This window comes from Asterias rubens, chromosome 20, assembly GCF_902459465.1.
Source record: "Asterias rubens chromosome 20, eAstRub1.3, whole genome shotgun sequence".
Lineage (NCBI taxonomy): Eukaryota > Metazoa > Echinodermata > Asteroidea > Forcipulatida > Asteriidae > Asterias > Asterias rubens.
This window is the reverse complement of record NC_047081.1, coordinates 5,984,740-6,000,879: the sequence shown is the minus strand read 5'-3', so window position 1 is coordinate 6,000,879 and position 16,140 is coordinate 5,984,740. Positions and strand designations below refer to the sequence as shown.

The 16,140-nt window shown below is 38.6% G+C and overlaps 1 protein-coding gene across 1 annotated transcript in view; it reads left to right on the top strand.

Moving 5' to 3' along the window:
• The window catches only part of LOC117303641, a 131,076-nt gene that overhangs the window by 24,014 nt on the left and 90,922 nt on the right, over positions 1-16,140 (top strand). The window contains exon 4 of the mRNA XM_033787871.1: positions 9,329-9,433. Within this exon, the coding sequence (XP_033643762.1) occupies positions 9,329-9,433 (105 nt within the window). The remainder of the gene's footprint in view (positions 1-9,328; positions 9,434-16,140) is intronic.

The window sequence follows — 16,140 nt, the reverse complement described above, 5'->3', positions numbered from 1 at the left end:
TCCCATAAATGGCCGACCGTGTGAGTTCGCAAAGTAAAAGGAAAACCAAGCAATTTCGAGGCAAATGTGTGTGGATCATTGTATTCTACTTTTTAAACATCTTTTTAACAATATTTATATGCATTTTATAACTAACGGTTACAAAGGCTTTTTAAAGACCAACTCGACCGATCCAAGGCAACGTGTTCCTTTAAAATCTCTAGACTACATGTACTCACTTAGGTGGGATTAGAACTTCTAACTTGACCATACACAGTGATAAGAGGGAGGCAAGTCAGAATCCTACATGTTTGTTGTGAAAAAGCACTTTTTTTGGTGTCCAGACCAGTCCCATGTACTGTACCATGGAGAATATCCAAATGTTTGGACAATTTAACATACTCTGAGTTTAACCAAAACAGGGCAACAGAGTGTAAATAACTTCACAGTCGATGATGAGACTGTTTCCGTCGATGGAGTAACCTTCCACGGTTTCTCCCCGAGTAACGTATCGGTGACGCGTACGACAACAACTAAAGTTACCAAGACGACAAGAAGTCGTTCCCCCTCACCCTCCAGAGGGCAGAGCGGCTCGTCCGAAAACCTCATCGGCTATCCGAGAAAGATGGCCGTCCGGTACGATTCGGAGCCTGAGAGTGAGGCTCCGGTGAAGTTTATGTCAGGGGTCATGTGGACGCCACCATCCAGCAAAGGTCAGTTGGTATGACCTGTGAACTTTGACCTTTAAAGTGCAGCATGCCAAAAAGAAATGTGACTATACAACATGGTGCCAGCTTAACAATAATACTGGTTATTGCAGGCCTGGAATTTCACCCTTGGTGAGAGGGCAAATCAAATGGTCCCAATTGGGATTTGAACCCAAGACCCCTGACATAACGGGCAGATGCTTTGCTCACTGAGCTTTGAGGCACTATGGTGAACTCCCTCTGGTTTGCTCTTAAATACACATTCCTGTCTCGGTTCTTTGGGAAAACCTGAAGAGTAAACCACTGTGCCTCATAGCTCAGTTGGTAGAGCATCTGCCTGGAGTAGCAGGGGTCTTGGGTTTAAATCCAAATGAGGACTATTTGATTTGTCTTTCATCTCATGTTGGGTTATTTCACTTCTATGATGATCAGGCAACATACCAAATCAAATTTTGTGTTCATGTTAGAGAGTGCAAGGCCATTTCATTTTGCAAAGGGCACTTGCATTGGAAAACCGTGAAGTCTGTGGGAAACTTCTGAAGGGGCACCAAGGCCAAGACCATGGGCAACAAAGGCCACGACTGCTGCGGCCTTAGTGTCATTCCAGGCCTGTTAAAAAGTTTTACTACACTCACAGCTGAGTTGAATGACTTGAAAGTGAATTGGAAGAACAAATCTGCTGTATCTCCAACTCCAACCCCTTTAATAGTGATTGAAATTTTCATCAAGATTTTATTTGAAGCTAGTGATATGTAATTAGAATAAGACTGGATTAGGGCAAAGCCTTTAAGCTGTTTCCCAGATGAGTTAATGGTCCAACTACAGCAAAATCTGGAATCTCCGTTTTACTTGTCATTTTAATATGAAATTTTTTATACTTAGAAATATCTGAGGCCAACAATAGGATGAAAACATATTTTATATCTGAGTCTGGAAAATAGTTTAAACCAAAACAAAGTAAACCAAATCCTGGAGTTAAAATTAATTTGTCATTATTTTTCATAATTGGTTTTGAATCAAATCCATATAACATAAACCATATAATTTATTTTAATACCCATTGATTGACCTCATTAATTTCCTATTACTCTATTTATTTAAATCTGTGCATCGATTACATATTTTCATTTCATCCCTCACCCTCCTCCTAATTTGCATATACAGGGATGTACCATCCACATTCGGTTGTCATCCCTGTCAGATCAAATGGTACGGTCGATTAGCATGAATGCTCGCTTTGAATTCGCTCTATCAATTGCGCCATTATTACCAGAGCCCTGTGTGATTTTGTGTTTTTCTCATTATGAATGGCGTTGATTTGGTTTTAGTTTTCGATTTTTGTATGCAGTTTCACCCGTCATTTTTATTTTCTGCGGTGCATTATAATTTGATATCACTTTTGATTTTGGTTTTGTTTCTTTTGCCTTTTGGTCCTGCATGTCCCTCCCTCCCATCTTGTGACTCTGCTCTTACTTTGCAATCCATTACAATTGTACTCCATCTTTCATTTTCTAACTACCCGGTTTGTTTGATCCTTCATCATTTACATCATGCCCTTTGACCCCTGACCTTTGTTGCCGACCTCTGAACCCCGTCTTTTACCAGCTCAGATAGTTACTGTACATGCGAAGATCAACCTAGGTCATCATCTTCCCCCTCCTTTACCCGTTCAACCCCTAGTCATGTGACCAAAGAGTGTGACCCAATCACATCCCTGCCACCACGCCCAGGGGAACCAGCCACACGACGGGAACCAGCCAATCCAAAACGGCACCGCAGCAGTTTTTTCATTCGACCCAGGTCACGAAGCAGCGATGGTATTTTTTGTTTTCTGTTTTTGAAAAAGTAGTTTACAACTTGCACTTTTCTAAAGTACAAAATCAGAACGGAGTTAGAAGATAAATTTAAGCTTGCCTACAAATTATGTACAATAGAAAACAAATGACTGATGTACATGTACACGTACATCATAGTCGGGGATCAAGTCGGCTGAGAAGCATACACAAAATATTCAAACTGAAAAAATTTACAGTATGTGATTTTAATTTGAATAAAGAGATAAACAATAATAATAATAATAGCTAGTTCTTATAGCACTGCTTTACATATAGTGCCCTGGGCCCAATTTCTTAAAGCCTGTAAGCACAAAAATTTGCTTAGCATGAAATTTCTTCCTTGATAAAAACAGGATTACATGATTTTTAGGATAAGCAATCAACAGCTGAATACCACTAACAAGCAATATGCAACAAATGGAAATTTGTTGGTAATCCTGTTTGTTTCAAGGAATAAATTTCATGCTAAGCAAATTTTTGTGCTTGCAGGCTTTATGAAATTGGGCCCTGATCATTGCGCCAATATCATTCCTTTAATCTTTCTCAGGATTCCCTTCTAAGGGTTGTGGCTCAAGAGAGAGGGATTAAAAAACATTTTCAATCTGAGAAACAAATCTGCATGAAATATTTCTCAAATTGTGTATTCTAATTTCGGAATTATTCTTCCCATTATGTACATACATTAACCGCTCCACATTTTCGGGCAGTATCACAAACCTTTTGAAATGAAATTGTCACAGGTTAGTTTTATTGTTTATAATCTAAATTTCTAGAGGATTAAAACAGTTGCTCTGTTCCAAACCACAAAGGTATATTTTGCCTTTAAATTTCTGCGGCAGCATTTCCCAGAGCATCACTGTATGCTTTTTGAATGAGTTAGACTGCCGCTGACAATTAGGTCAGGTTGGAAGGCTCCCCGAGGAGTACACTTGAAACTTGAGCTTGACCTTTGCCCCCAGCTCTATCAGTATCATCAAAGTCAAGAACAAAAACCCTCCCCTCCAATATCTGGGTGCTAGGGTTTTCTTTCATGCATGCTGTGTGGTTTGAAATTTCATGATTATGAGCATGTTATGTTGCCATGGTAACCATTAGTTGCCCAATTATCACATTCATACCTTTGGCTCGGTTTTTCACTTTCATAGTCTGCAAAACTTTTAAAAAAAATAATATTGCGTAATTTTTTCCTATCAATACTTCAAAAGTTTTTGTGTCAAATATATAAGGAATTAAATTGTATCAATTGAAGCATTGAACAAAATAATGTGATCCGCAAGTCAAATTACAGAATAAATTATTTTGTTTTGTTTGATTGGGAGATGCATGGTTAAAAGTCAGCATACGGTCCCTTAGCAAGTTTTGGTTCATAACATTGCCTAACAGTTTCGTTTAAAATGTTCTCAAAACTACCCCCAAAGTATGTTGTATGCTTTGTCAAACCTGCAAAGAATTCTCCTTTATTCCAATATTCCGATGTGTAATTGACAAATAATGCAAGACACTCAGCACAAGGGCTACTGCAGTTTTCTATATATATAATCGTCTGCATACATGGAATTCATGTCATTATTGTGTGGTGTGTGGAAAGTGGTGCGTTTTCTCTCAGGAGATACATGTATTACTGGGACATCGTTGAGCATTGCGTCACTCTTTTTCATAGAATACTTGTAACACTAGTATTTCTTCATACTTTCTCACTTGTACACATGCTCTTACAGTACTTATGAAAACATTCTTGCCTCTGACTCACAGAAAAAAAATTATTGTACAAGTTTTCTATCATGAAAAATAAAACTGTTTCTTGTAGTCAGGGGAAAATATTCAACAACAAAATTTTCAAACTTAAAAATCACCTTCAACAACCAACTGATGTGTAATTGACAAATAATGCATTCACTCAGCTCAGAGAAACATTTTTCCTTGAGGCTGTTTCAGACTTGGCGGCTCAACTATGATAGGACGTTCATTGCAGCACCCTAAGCAACAGCCATAGGCACTTATAGAGATAGGGCCTTACATGTAGACTTGTGGACAAGTCATTAAATGCAGTGGTAGCGAAATAATTTTTTTCTGCGAATCTCACGCACTGGTGATCATCTCATGATACTGCTGGCTTTTGCAAAACTACTGCTCTTGTGATTACGCGCAGGAGTAGTAGTCAGAGAGCGACAGCAGGGCCCAATTTCATGGCTCTCCTGCTTACCGTAAACAAAGAATCTGCACTTGCGGAAGCAGGGAATTCTGCACTTACTTCAAGCATAATTCATGGGTTAGCAGGTACTCCACTCTATTTTGCATTCTTCGCTTACACAGCTAACGAAGAAATTCAGAAAAGTAAGCAGAGAATGGTGATCTTAAGTGCAGAATTTGGGGGTAAGCAGAGCCATTGGGCCCAGTAGTCTTGGGAGAGCATCCCCAGAGATAATTGCAATTGTTGCAGGAGAGCTGTTTCGCTATCGGCGTGACTAACATTTAACGACTTGTCCACGAGTCTTCTTAACAATCTGTCAAGTGGTGCAAAATGTCATTTTACATTTTGCTTTTTGCGTGAAGTATGAACATAAAGCTGTAAAAGAATTGATGTCACCGATACTGTAAAAATTATGCAAGAAAGCACTTTCTTGGGTGCAAGAAAACACTTTCTTGTTAACTGTTGACTATAGTATGGGTTTCGACGCCTGGGGATCGACAAGCTTTATCCATTATATCATTAGTTGTGGTGGAAATTTAATTGGGCCAGTGGGGATGGCTAATGAAGCTTGAGGTTGGAACTTTTTTGTTAGAAGAGAAATCTTGCTGGACAGAGGGATCTTTGTCGTCTTCATGATTGGAGAGTAGATAACCGAATCATGGATTAGTCTGGTCATGTGTTGTAACGACATCTATGCAAGGTTGAATTGCTACGCAGTCTGGAATATTATACAGAATGGCTGAATGAATTCCACTCTACATACTGCATTTTTAGTCTCCAAGTACACATACAGATGTGATTATATGTAGACATTTTTGCATACAGATGATGTCACTCACAGGGTACGTTTTACACGCATACGCCTCTCGTAATACTTATGCATGACGTCATCATTGTTACCCAAAATGAGGCTATGGGCGCACGTCCCCAATCACTTGCAGTGGCTGCGCCCATCGCCTCGTTTTGAGTTAGCATTGTGACGTACCTCATGCATAAATATTAAGAGAGGCGTAAGAGCCCGCCCACAGGACTGTGTGGTCAGGTTGGCGTAGTGGTAGCTTTCCTCGCCTTCCACCTCTATAAGAGAGGCGTAAGAGCTTGCCCACAGGACTGTGTGGTCAGGTTGGAGTAGTGGTAGCTTTCCTCGCCTTCCACCTCTAGGACCCTGGTTCGAATATGTGGATTGGGTTTCAGTCCCTACCTGACTGTGTGGGTTTTTCCCCGTGGAATAACTCTCTGGGGTTTTCCCCAACATCTAAAACTGAAACTTCCTTCCTTGTCATCTCTCCATTTGTGTTTCTTGACAAGTTAAAGCATAGAGCTCTATGGTCGCAGTGATAAAGTTTGCTCTTCTGAGAATCCGTGGCTTCACAACCAGATTTTTTGTTTTGAAAATATGCATAAAAATGTTGCTATGGGTGTTGCTATGGGTATCTTATGCTGTTACGCGTGTTAGCGATAATCCTATAGATGTAGCTACCAATTCAAAATTGAGCCGAGAGCATTTTGTGGCAGACTAGAATCATTGTATACATGTAATATAATTTTATAAGGTATTGCACCCTTTTCCTCTCATCTACAATAACAATTATTTATGATGAATAACAACAAATTTGTTTTTAGGTCTAAAGGATGAAACTGAAAAAACTAATTCTAAAAAATAATTATTGGATTACAGCTTCTAGGAAAGGCGTATCACCATGGCGACCCGTTGCTTTCCAACCTCGTTCGAAGGACGACACAGCAACCTATGCCTTCTCCTCACCCCCTGTCCCTCCCCCACCCCCAGAGTCCGACACTGAGGATTTCCCCCCTATGGTCCCCCCTAAGCCCAAGGTGGTCCGAAGGAAGCTGTATCTGTCAGCCAATCAGCCGCAGTCTGGTAATTTGCATAAAAAGTATCTGTAATAACTCACCTGCATGTTTGATTTCTTAGGGGACCAATGAGAGATGAGTACGTGTCCCTTATTTGCATGGAGAAGAATACTTGGTGGTGGTGATTGCACGGACTGCCCTGGACTTTATCCAATCAACTGTTAGCATGACACAAGGATGTGCATGCTTGGATGTCTCTCAAAGTTCAATTTTTTTCTTTTTGTGCGAATGTAGTGCATGTATCATTTTCTCCAATCATTTACTTGTGTGATTTGTATTTTTATATTGCACTGCATTTGACGTTCCTTAGTTGATTGATTTGTGTTATGCCTGTTGCATTTTTGTATTAACCTACTTTTCTCCTTCGTAGTTTTTTCATACCTCTATCTGTATTTTTTCAAAAAGCGTTGACATGCTCGAATGTTTGTTTACTGTAAGTAGAAGTGTACTGTTTTCTGACATGTTTGTATACGTGGGTTTCACAACTTCAAATTTGTTCGGCTACAGCATTACATCAGCCAAGATTTGGGTTGCACAGTTTGCAATATTATTATATAGGCCTGTATGCTTTAAAAGCTTTGGAAGGGCAAGGGCACCAATGCATTTTCTCCTTGGTAAGGGCATCCTATGAGGAAATTGTAACTACTGGAGAATTTCAAGGGCACCAAGGCAATGACATGGGGGCATGGAGGCAATCACCATCGTTGCCTCCATGAAGTATCAGCACTGAGTTTACACTGCTTTCCAGTCTGAGTTTATTTTGTTGCCAACCCAATAGAGGAATTGGTACAGATAATAATAGAATAGTTGTTTGTTAGGCCTTCCTGACGAAATGTCCTTCAACATCTCTGTCTGTCTATGGAAATCCTCTTCATGTTGAGGCCATAGAGTTTTAAAAATGCCAGACTAAATCACATGGCTTTCTGAACATACTGTATCCAAAGAGGTAAAGATGTCTGACGCTACACTAAGCAAATCAAAGTGGTTGCGAGTGGTTTATCGTTAATTTAGTCTAAGCTTCTTGCGAACCATACACACTTCTGTTGTCACAAGACCTTATAAATGAACATAAAATATTCAAATGGCATTTGTGATTAGGTGTTAATGATCTAGTGCTCACATTGTACACTAAGTAATGATCTCTCTTTTGCTGAAGGTGTTGCTCTAAAAAGACCAGCCGTCGATTTCACAAAGAGTTAGGACTCGTCTTATCTCGAGTTAGGACGAGTTTAGGATTAATCTTAAGGTCTGCATGCTACAGTGCAGGGTTGGGACTCGTCCTAAGTTGGGACTCGTCCTAAGTCCTAAGATTACTCTTAAGTTAGAAAGAGTTTTGTGAAATCGACGGCTGGGCCCAATCTCATAGAGATGCTTAAAAAAAAAGGTAGAAAGCACAATAATCTAAGGGCTGTAAGCAAGTAAGCACAGCTTTGACATTTGTCAGAGGGCCCAATTTTTGTAAAGCTTTCGAAAAAGCTTCCATGTGGCAAGTCGATACACACACATGGTTTTACCGCAAACCAAAGCTACATGTATATTGACACCACATCATGCAATGCCTCAAATTATAGGCCCCCCTACATGTATATATTATTTTATAAAGCGTTTTAGCAGAAAATGCTGCTCAACAATTTTCTTTGAGGTATGAGTGGGGTATCGGTCGCAACAGTATAAACTAACAGGAATGTTAACTGGTAACCTGTTTTTGCTAAGCAGGATGTTTCTGCTAAGCGTTTTTGTCTGTGCTTAGCAAGATTTTGTGCTTACAGGCATTTTGAAATTGGGCCCTGCTTTTTGAAGAGCTAATACCTCCAAAAAAGAAGACTGTTACATGGTGTACCCAAAAGAACCATGCAACACTATGACACTGTTTCTGCTCAGCTGGATTTTTCTGTGCTAAGCAAGATTTTGTGCTGGGCATGAAACTGGGCACAGCTCAGCTAAAAGAGATAACACCTCAAAAAGAACACCACTCCATAAGATCTAAGAGACTGATTGATAACTCCACCATGCAATGCCTAGCTGTCAATTTTATCCGCAACACATTGACTCTCGTTTAATGTCTGACCTGGTGTAGCCAAGCTGGCAGACTGCCAGTTTTGACGACTCAAAACATTAGTTAGATTCATTTGTATTATGATAATGTCTGGCATAACTTAATTACATGTAGGTACTTGTTCATGTATACACACTGTGTGGCTACAGACAGATGGTTGAGAGTGCAGATCTTTTTTCTTTTTTAATCGTCAAATTTGTTTAAGAGAAATAATGGAACAATTTGATAGCTATGGTTATTAATTTTAATATCAATCACCGACCATCCATTTTAGGATTAGAATCTTGCACTTTTTTCAGGAAGCTGCGACAGCACTATGGGAAAAACTTACTGTTTAAAAGTTGTTCTTGATTAATTTTGTTCAGCAGTGTGAACAAAATTGCTTAAAATTTATAATGTTGTGTGAGAAGTTACCACTTTCAAGTTGTTAACCAAAAGGGAAACTGACTGGGTAATTCTAAAAACAAAGTATACAATTTTATTACTTGGTGGTATCATTCAACGTTAACTTTGTCACTTGTAAAATGTTCCTGTATTTGTACAAATGTGATTTTTTTCATTATGTCTTGTATTTGATAATCTTCCATGAAACATTCCTCTGTATTTTGCACTTTTTCGTTGATGTTATCCCCTCTTTTTTTTCTGCCTGCTCGTTTTGTTTATCTCGCATGTGTGTTGCCTGCAGAAATCCCAGCCAAACCCGTTGGTATTGGCCGGGTGCGTAAATCATCACGAGGGGCGGAGATGTTCTTTGCACGTCAGGCCGAGCAGGGTATTGCGAGGGACCCAGGTATTAATAAGCTTTGCATGTCATGCATGACTGTCATACAGCACTCTCACCAACCCATCACAGAAAAGTTTGTCCTCATCTCTAACCATGTTGGATCACTACGTTGTTACATCATATGTTTTCACCGTTTTAATATTAGTAAATAATTTTGAATAATTGTTTTTATATACATATATCTAACATTAATGAAACTTGAACCATTTTAAATTTGGTTGATCCTGCGAATTTGATACAAGTTTGGATGTTACAAATTTGCAATGAATAATTTGCATCAGTTGACTGTTCTCAACTCCTGCAAAGCGTTCGCTGCAAAAACAGCCCTGTGACGTCAAACTTTGTATTGCATTCGTAGGAAACATGCACTGGGCTTTAGGTGCCATGACTCCTTCTTAGATTTGCTGAAGGCCCCTACAGTGTAACCATAGAGCTATGGGTTTCAATGTACCTGTCTGTACAAATTGTGTAACATATTGTCAGTGTTGGTCACGCCATGAACTGGCGTAGCGATAATAAATCAAAAAATTCTGCAAATTGGTTTTTGTATAAATTGTTGATAAATTCATTACTTTTAACATTTTCATGCTGAATTTCTACGAAGTGGCATCACGATACACCACTTAATCAATTGAAACACGTATAGCACAAGCACAGTGCCAACCATGCATATTATGACTTAAAATAACCTCGCCCCTCCTTTATTCCTAAGGTGTGGGAAATCGGCAAACAAGAACTTGTTTTTAAGTCCACTGTCCATTCTTATGCATGAATTTCTCACCAAGTGGCAAGAAGAAGTCAGAAATAAAAGAAGTTCCGAATCCACATACACAAAAGATCTGACCATGGGACTCATGAACTCATTGCTCTATGGTACTTCTAGATGTAAATCTGCTCCGTCCCAACTTTAGAATTGTCCCAAATTGACTGTTACAGTTGGGACGGCCCAATTACACTTGGGACAATTCTAAGGTTGGGCCAGATGATCTATTTCTACAACTCTTGATGACACATCATCAATAATTTGGCCAGCTTCCATTGTAACACTCAAGTTGGGACGGCCCAACTACACTTCGGACAATTCTAAAGTTGGGACAGAAGATCTATTTCAACACCTCTTGATCACACATCAATCGTTTGCCTACCTCAGGCCCCTTCCATTAAACATGTCATTGAAACCAATGGGCACACATAACTCATGTTTCATGCATGCCTGCTTCCATGTTTCATGCATGCCTACTTCCATGTTTCATGCATGCCTACTTCCATGTTTCATGCATGCCTACTTCCATGTTTCATGCATGCCTACTTCCATGTTTCATGCATGCCTGCTTCCATGTTTCATGCATGCCTACTTCCATGTTTCATGCATGCCTACTTCCATGTTTCATGCATGCCTACTTCCATGTTTCATGCATGCCTACTTCCATGTTTCATGCATGCCTACTTCCATGTTTCATGCATGCCTACTTCCATGTTTCATGCATGCCTGCTTCCATGTTTCATGCATGCCTACTTCCATGTTTCATGCATGCCTACTTCCATGTTTCATGCATGCCTACTTCCATGTTTCATGCATGCCTACTTCCATGTTTCATGCATGCCTACTTCCATGTTTCATGCATGCCTACTTCCATGTTTCATGCATGCCTACATCTATGTTATGTTAGATTAGAGGTGAGAATGTGACATTGGAATACTGTGGCAGAGTGATTTTCCAAGGTTAGTTTCTAACCTGAAAGACTCTGGGCTTCCTCCATGGGTACACCACATCACTACACTCACTAGAAAATGGTTGTCACATTTCAATGTCAAACCTAGTTGAAATGTGGATTTATGAATTGCGGAAATACTTCCAATGTTGATTTTACGTAGTTTGTCCCACTCTACTTATTGCTTCGGAAAAATTTGTACTAAGCAATAACGAAAGTTTTATGAAAAATTATCTTTAACCATATTCCCAGTGTCACAGCCCTACCTCATTAAGTGTCCAAGTCATTAAAAGTTAATTAGTCATAACACCATATGTGAGAAATGTTATTGTTAATTAACATGTTTAGTTCCATGAAACTACTAAAATCTGTTCCATGTGTTTGTTTAGTTACTTAAGCAGTTTAGTTAATAGTCTCACAAAACTACCCAAGTAATTTACCCACAGATAGAAAAAGTGACTCTGATTTGCTGAGTAAAAGCCCCGTTCCTAGTTGCTGCGTATGTTAATCCTGCGTATGTTAACGCTAAGTGCAGTTGACGTCACAAATTTGCACTGAACAATTGTGCTATGCTCAGCTTTTGCAAAACATTCACAGCCAAAACAGAGCTGTGTCATCAACTTTGCAGAAAGAATAAAAGGGCGTTAGTCTGCAAATTTTGGGCACTCGGTAACAATCTAAAGCTCGGTTCATATTTCCTGCGAATGCGTGACGTCACAAAATTTGCATCGAATAATTCCCAACAGTTAAAATGGGCTCAACTCCTGCAAAACGTTCTTTGCAAAAACAGCCATGTGACATCAAAATTCGCTTCACATTTGCATTCGCATACTCAGGAAGTATGAACCAAGGTTAAGACTAGCAAGCTTTCAGTGTAAATAAAAGAAGACCATGGTATATTTCTAGAAATCGAACATAATAATTCTGTCATTTCTTTCTGCTAAAAATTGTGGCCTTCCAAAGCAACAACGACTGGACATTGCAAGGTCACATTCCTTTAAGTTCCTCTGTACTTTCCCCAAGGATAAAAACCAGTCGAGTGTATTCATTGAAAAGCTCATCAGCTGTCCGTCCGTGTTATGAATATCACTTGAGATGAACGTTGGGATTTATTCTTAGATGATGGGCTAGATTAGAGATAGTACACTATGTAAACCTGAAACGGCTGGTCATCCCCACAAGCCAAATACATCTATAATTATCATGCAGTAATATTTTAATCCACATTTTTTGAACTATATTTTTGTTTCTGCTGGTATAAATGAGAGAATTCACAAGTTATCACTTTAAAGGCAGTGGACACATTTGTTATTGTCAAAGACCAGTTTTCTCACTTGGTGTACATGTATATCCCATCATACGTAAGCATAAAATAACAAGCCTGTGCAAATTTGGGCTCAATTGGTCATCGAAGTTGCGAGAAAATGATGAAAGAAAACACACCCTTGCTTGGACGAATTTGTGTGCTTTCAGATAGGAATAAAATACTTCTAGCTAGAAGTCTTTTATTATTTTAGTGAGAAATTACCTCTTTTTCAAAAACTACAATACTTCACAGGGAGTCGTTTCCTACAATGTTTTATACTATCAACAGCTCTCCAATGCTTGTTACCAAGTAAATTTTTAAGTTAATATTTGTTTTGAGTAATTACCAAACTTCCCTTTAAAGGCACTGGACACCTTTGGTAATTGTCAAAGACCAGTTTTCTAACCTGGTGTATCCCAACAATGCATAATATAACAAAGTCTTTGAAAAGTTTGACTCAATTCAACATCAAAACGAAATGCAGCCTGTGAAACTTTCTAATCATTTTGGTTTATTTATGAAAAAATAGACAGATTGATTCTGTGCATGTTTCAATGTTGACAGTGCTCCTTTTACATAAAAAACCCTCAAAAATAGCAACACGTGGGCCAAAATAACTTCTCACTGTGGTTTTATTGGTCGTTATGTCAGTCATGCAAGGTTTTTTGTTGACAATAAAAAGTATTTTGAGTAGAACAGCTGAGCGTTAAAACATTTTTCTTGTGACGTTTTGTTAGAAACATAATATAGAGGGGGCATGTACCACTTAAAAGATCTGATGCATGATGGTTACACTCGATCAAGTTGCACTAACATAATGAGACTGATTATTAAGTGCACTTGTTTTACTGCAAGCATGTATTTCTGTGTTGTTACTTGTTTTAACTCGTATTCAGTTTCTCAAATGTTAACCAATAATTGCTCCATTTTCATTCAGTTGTACCCATCATAACCTTGTACTTAACCAATTTCACTTTTGTTGTTCCTATCTTTGTTGTTACAGGAAATAACCATAGTTTTCTCCTTGTTAAACCATAAACAATTGATCATTTATTGTTATATCTTAATAAGATTCAAGTTGATGTACAAATGTTGCATTTCACCCTGTCAAATACCCTGACTACTTTACTATATGAAACTATTGTTAAAGTGTTAAGGTACCATGCTGAGGCGACCATTTTGTTCGGCATGGTAGAGTGCTCTCCACCGTAGGCGCAAATTGATTCCCATGAAATATAATTTGACACTGTATATGAATACAAAAAAATAATCCTCTGATTTGTGTTCAGTGACAGAGTTTGCTTTCCCTTTGTGGGCAGGAACTCAGCTTCATGGAAGCATATACCTCCACGACCCAAAGCGTTAGCTAGAACTATTATTCATGTTTATCCTTTGTGTATATTTACATGTACCTGTACATTAATCTTAACAAACAGTAATCTAACATAATGAGTTTGTACTAACATTTGTTGAACCTTTTCCCCCATCACTCACAGTTTGACATGTCCATGTTTGTTATGCCACCAGGTTTTCCATCGGAGGTTTAACGTCCTTCATGATGTAACATTTTATTTGACAGGTCAAACAATAACCACTACTATTGTTACTTTTGTGTGATTGTAGCTTTAGTTATAGATCTCATTTTAACATTTATTAACAGAAGCTTTTGACATGCATTTACATGTGAGAGATTTTACAAAACATTCGGCTTTAAGAGAAGTTAAGTAGGATTTGAAACCTTGCATGGTGGAAATACGATATGGAAAGGTTTGCGGTAACACCATATGTAATGACTATCTCTTTGAGTTGGGGTGGTTTCTGAAAAGAACCATTGGTTTCAACTCGAAGTTTAGAGAAGTTGATAATATTACTATTGTGAATTCTATTGTGACACCGCACTTTGCTTTGCATTTAATCAGATTGATATGCGTTGTAGTATGGCCCTCTGTTGTCCTGATATTGGCCTACTTGGCCTTGGTGCCTCTTCTAAAGTATCCCGTAGACTCTCAAATTTCAAATGGACGTGTCCTTTACAAAATGAAAATGGCCTTGCCTGATAATAACTGGTCAAGTTTCTCAGAAGCACAACTACTCAAAAGAGATTTTTACACATAAATCCTTTTTTTTATTATGTCACTAGTCAATACAAACCTCACCTTACCTACATTGTACATATATGTTTATGTCAGGCCTTGAATTTTTTATCTTTGAGAGGGCAAGGCCACATTTTGCAAAGGGCATCATTAGAAAATTGGAAAATCTTGAAAGTCTATGGGAACCTTTAGAAAGGGCATCATGCCGAAGACCTGGGGTCGATTTCACAAACAGTTAAGACTAGTCCTAACTTAAGACTAGTCCTAACTTAGGACTAGTCCTAGGAGATACTAAAAACATATGGCTAGTCCTAAGTTAGGATGAGTAACTCGTCCTAACTCGAGATAAGACTAGTCTTAAAAGAACACGTTGCCTTGGATCGGTCGATTTGGTCTTTGAAAAGCGTTTGTAACCGTTTTTTATAAAATGCATATGGGTAGAAAGATAATGTAAAAGTAGAATACAATGACCCACACAAACATGCCTCGAAATTGCACGGTTTTCCTTTTACCTCATAGACTAACACGGTCGGCCATTTATGGGAGTCAAATTTTTGACTCCCATAAATGGCCGACTGTGTTAGTTCACACAGTAAAAGGAAAACCACCCAATTTGGAGGCAAACTTGTGTGGATCATTGTATTCTACTTTTAAAACATCTTTCCAACCATGCATTTTATAAAAAACGGTTACAAACGCTTTTTATAGACCAACTCGTCCGATCCAAGGCAACGTGTTCCTTTAACTCTTTGTGAAATCTACCCCAGGGGCAACAGAGGCCACCTCCGGCCTTCATGTTATTCCAGGATTAGTTTGTACATGTACGATCTCCTGTGATAGATTTTCCATCGGAGTTCAAAGGTGGCATCTCTTCATGATCGTCCTAAATTAATCAAATCACTGAAGAAAAAAGAAAGAAAAAAAAAAACTCATCAAGAAATGCATCAAATGTACTAATGAAAATATTCACGATTCGGGAAAAGGCCTGTCACGATTAATTGTCCATTGGATTCAATTCAATTAATATCGGAGTCACTCTGCCTTCCCTCTAACCACAGACAGTAATCATGAATCCTGGTTACCGTAGTATGCCTTGCTGAATTAGAAACTCTCTCATTACATGCTTGCTGGGAAGCACTCCAAAACCACTTACATGTATACATTAAAATGTTATATGAGTTATCTGGTAAAGATAGATCGGCCATTTTGTTTACTGTGTATGATGGATCATTGAATCATGAAATCCTCTTTCAAACACAAAGTGCAATTTTGACTGAGGAATTTGTTAAATCACAACTGACTTGAGTGCATTACAGTAGTTTCCGGTGATTAAAATCCAATCTCACTTTATGTTGCAACACATTATATTGGAGTAAAAATGAAACCTGTCAGTCGAAAATTGTTTGGTTTCTTGTCAAATGAGCTCTATCCTAATTTAAACAAACAGACAGAAAACAGCTTTGAAAACCAGTCCTCCAGAGCATGGTACATCATATGGAATCTTTCTGCAGTATTATATCAAACTTCTGCAATCTGATGATGTTATTACTCATCACACACTCGCCCGAGTGGATTACGGAAAACATAGTGCTTCTGTATCCC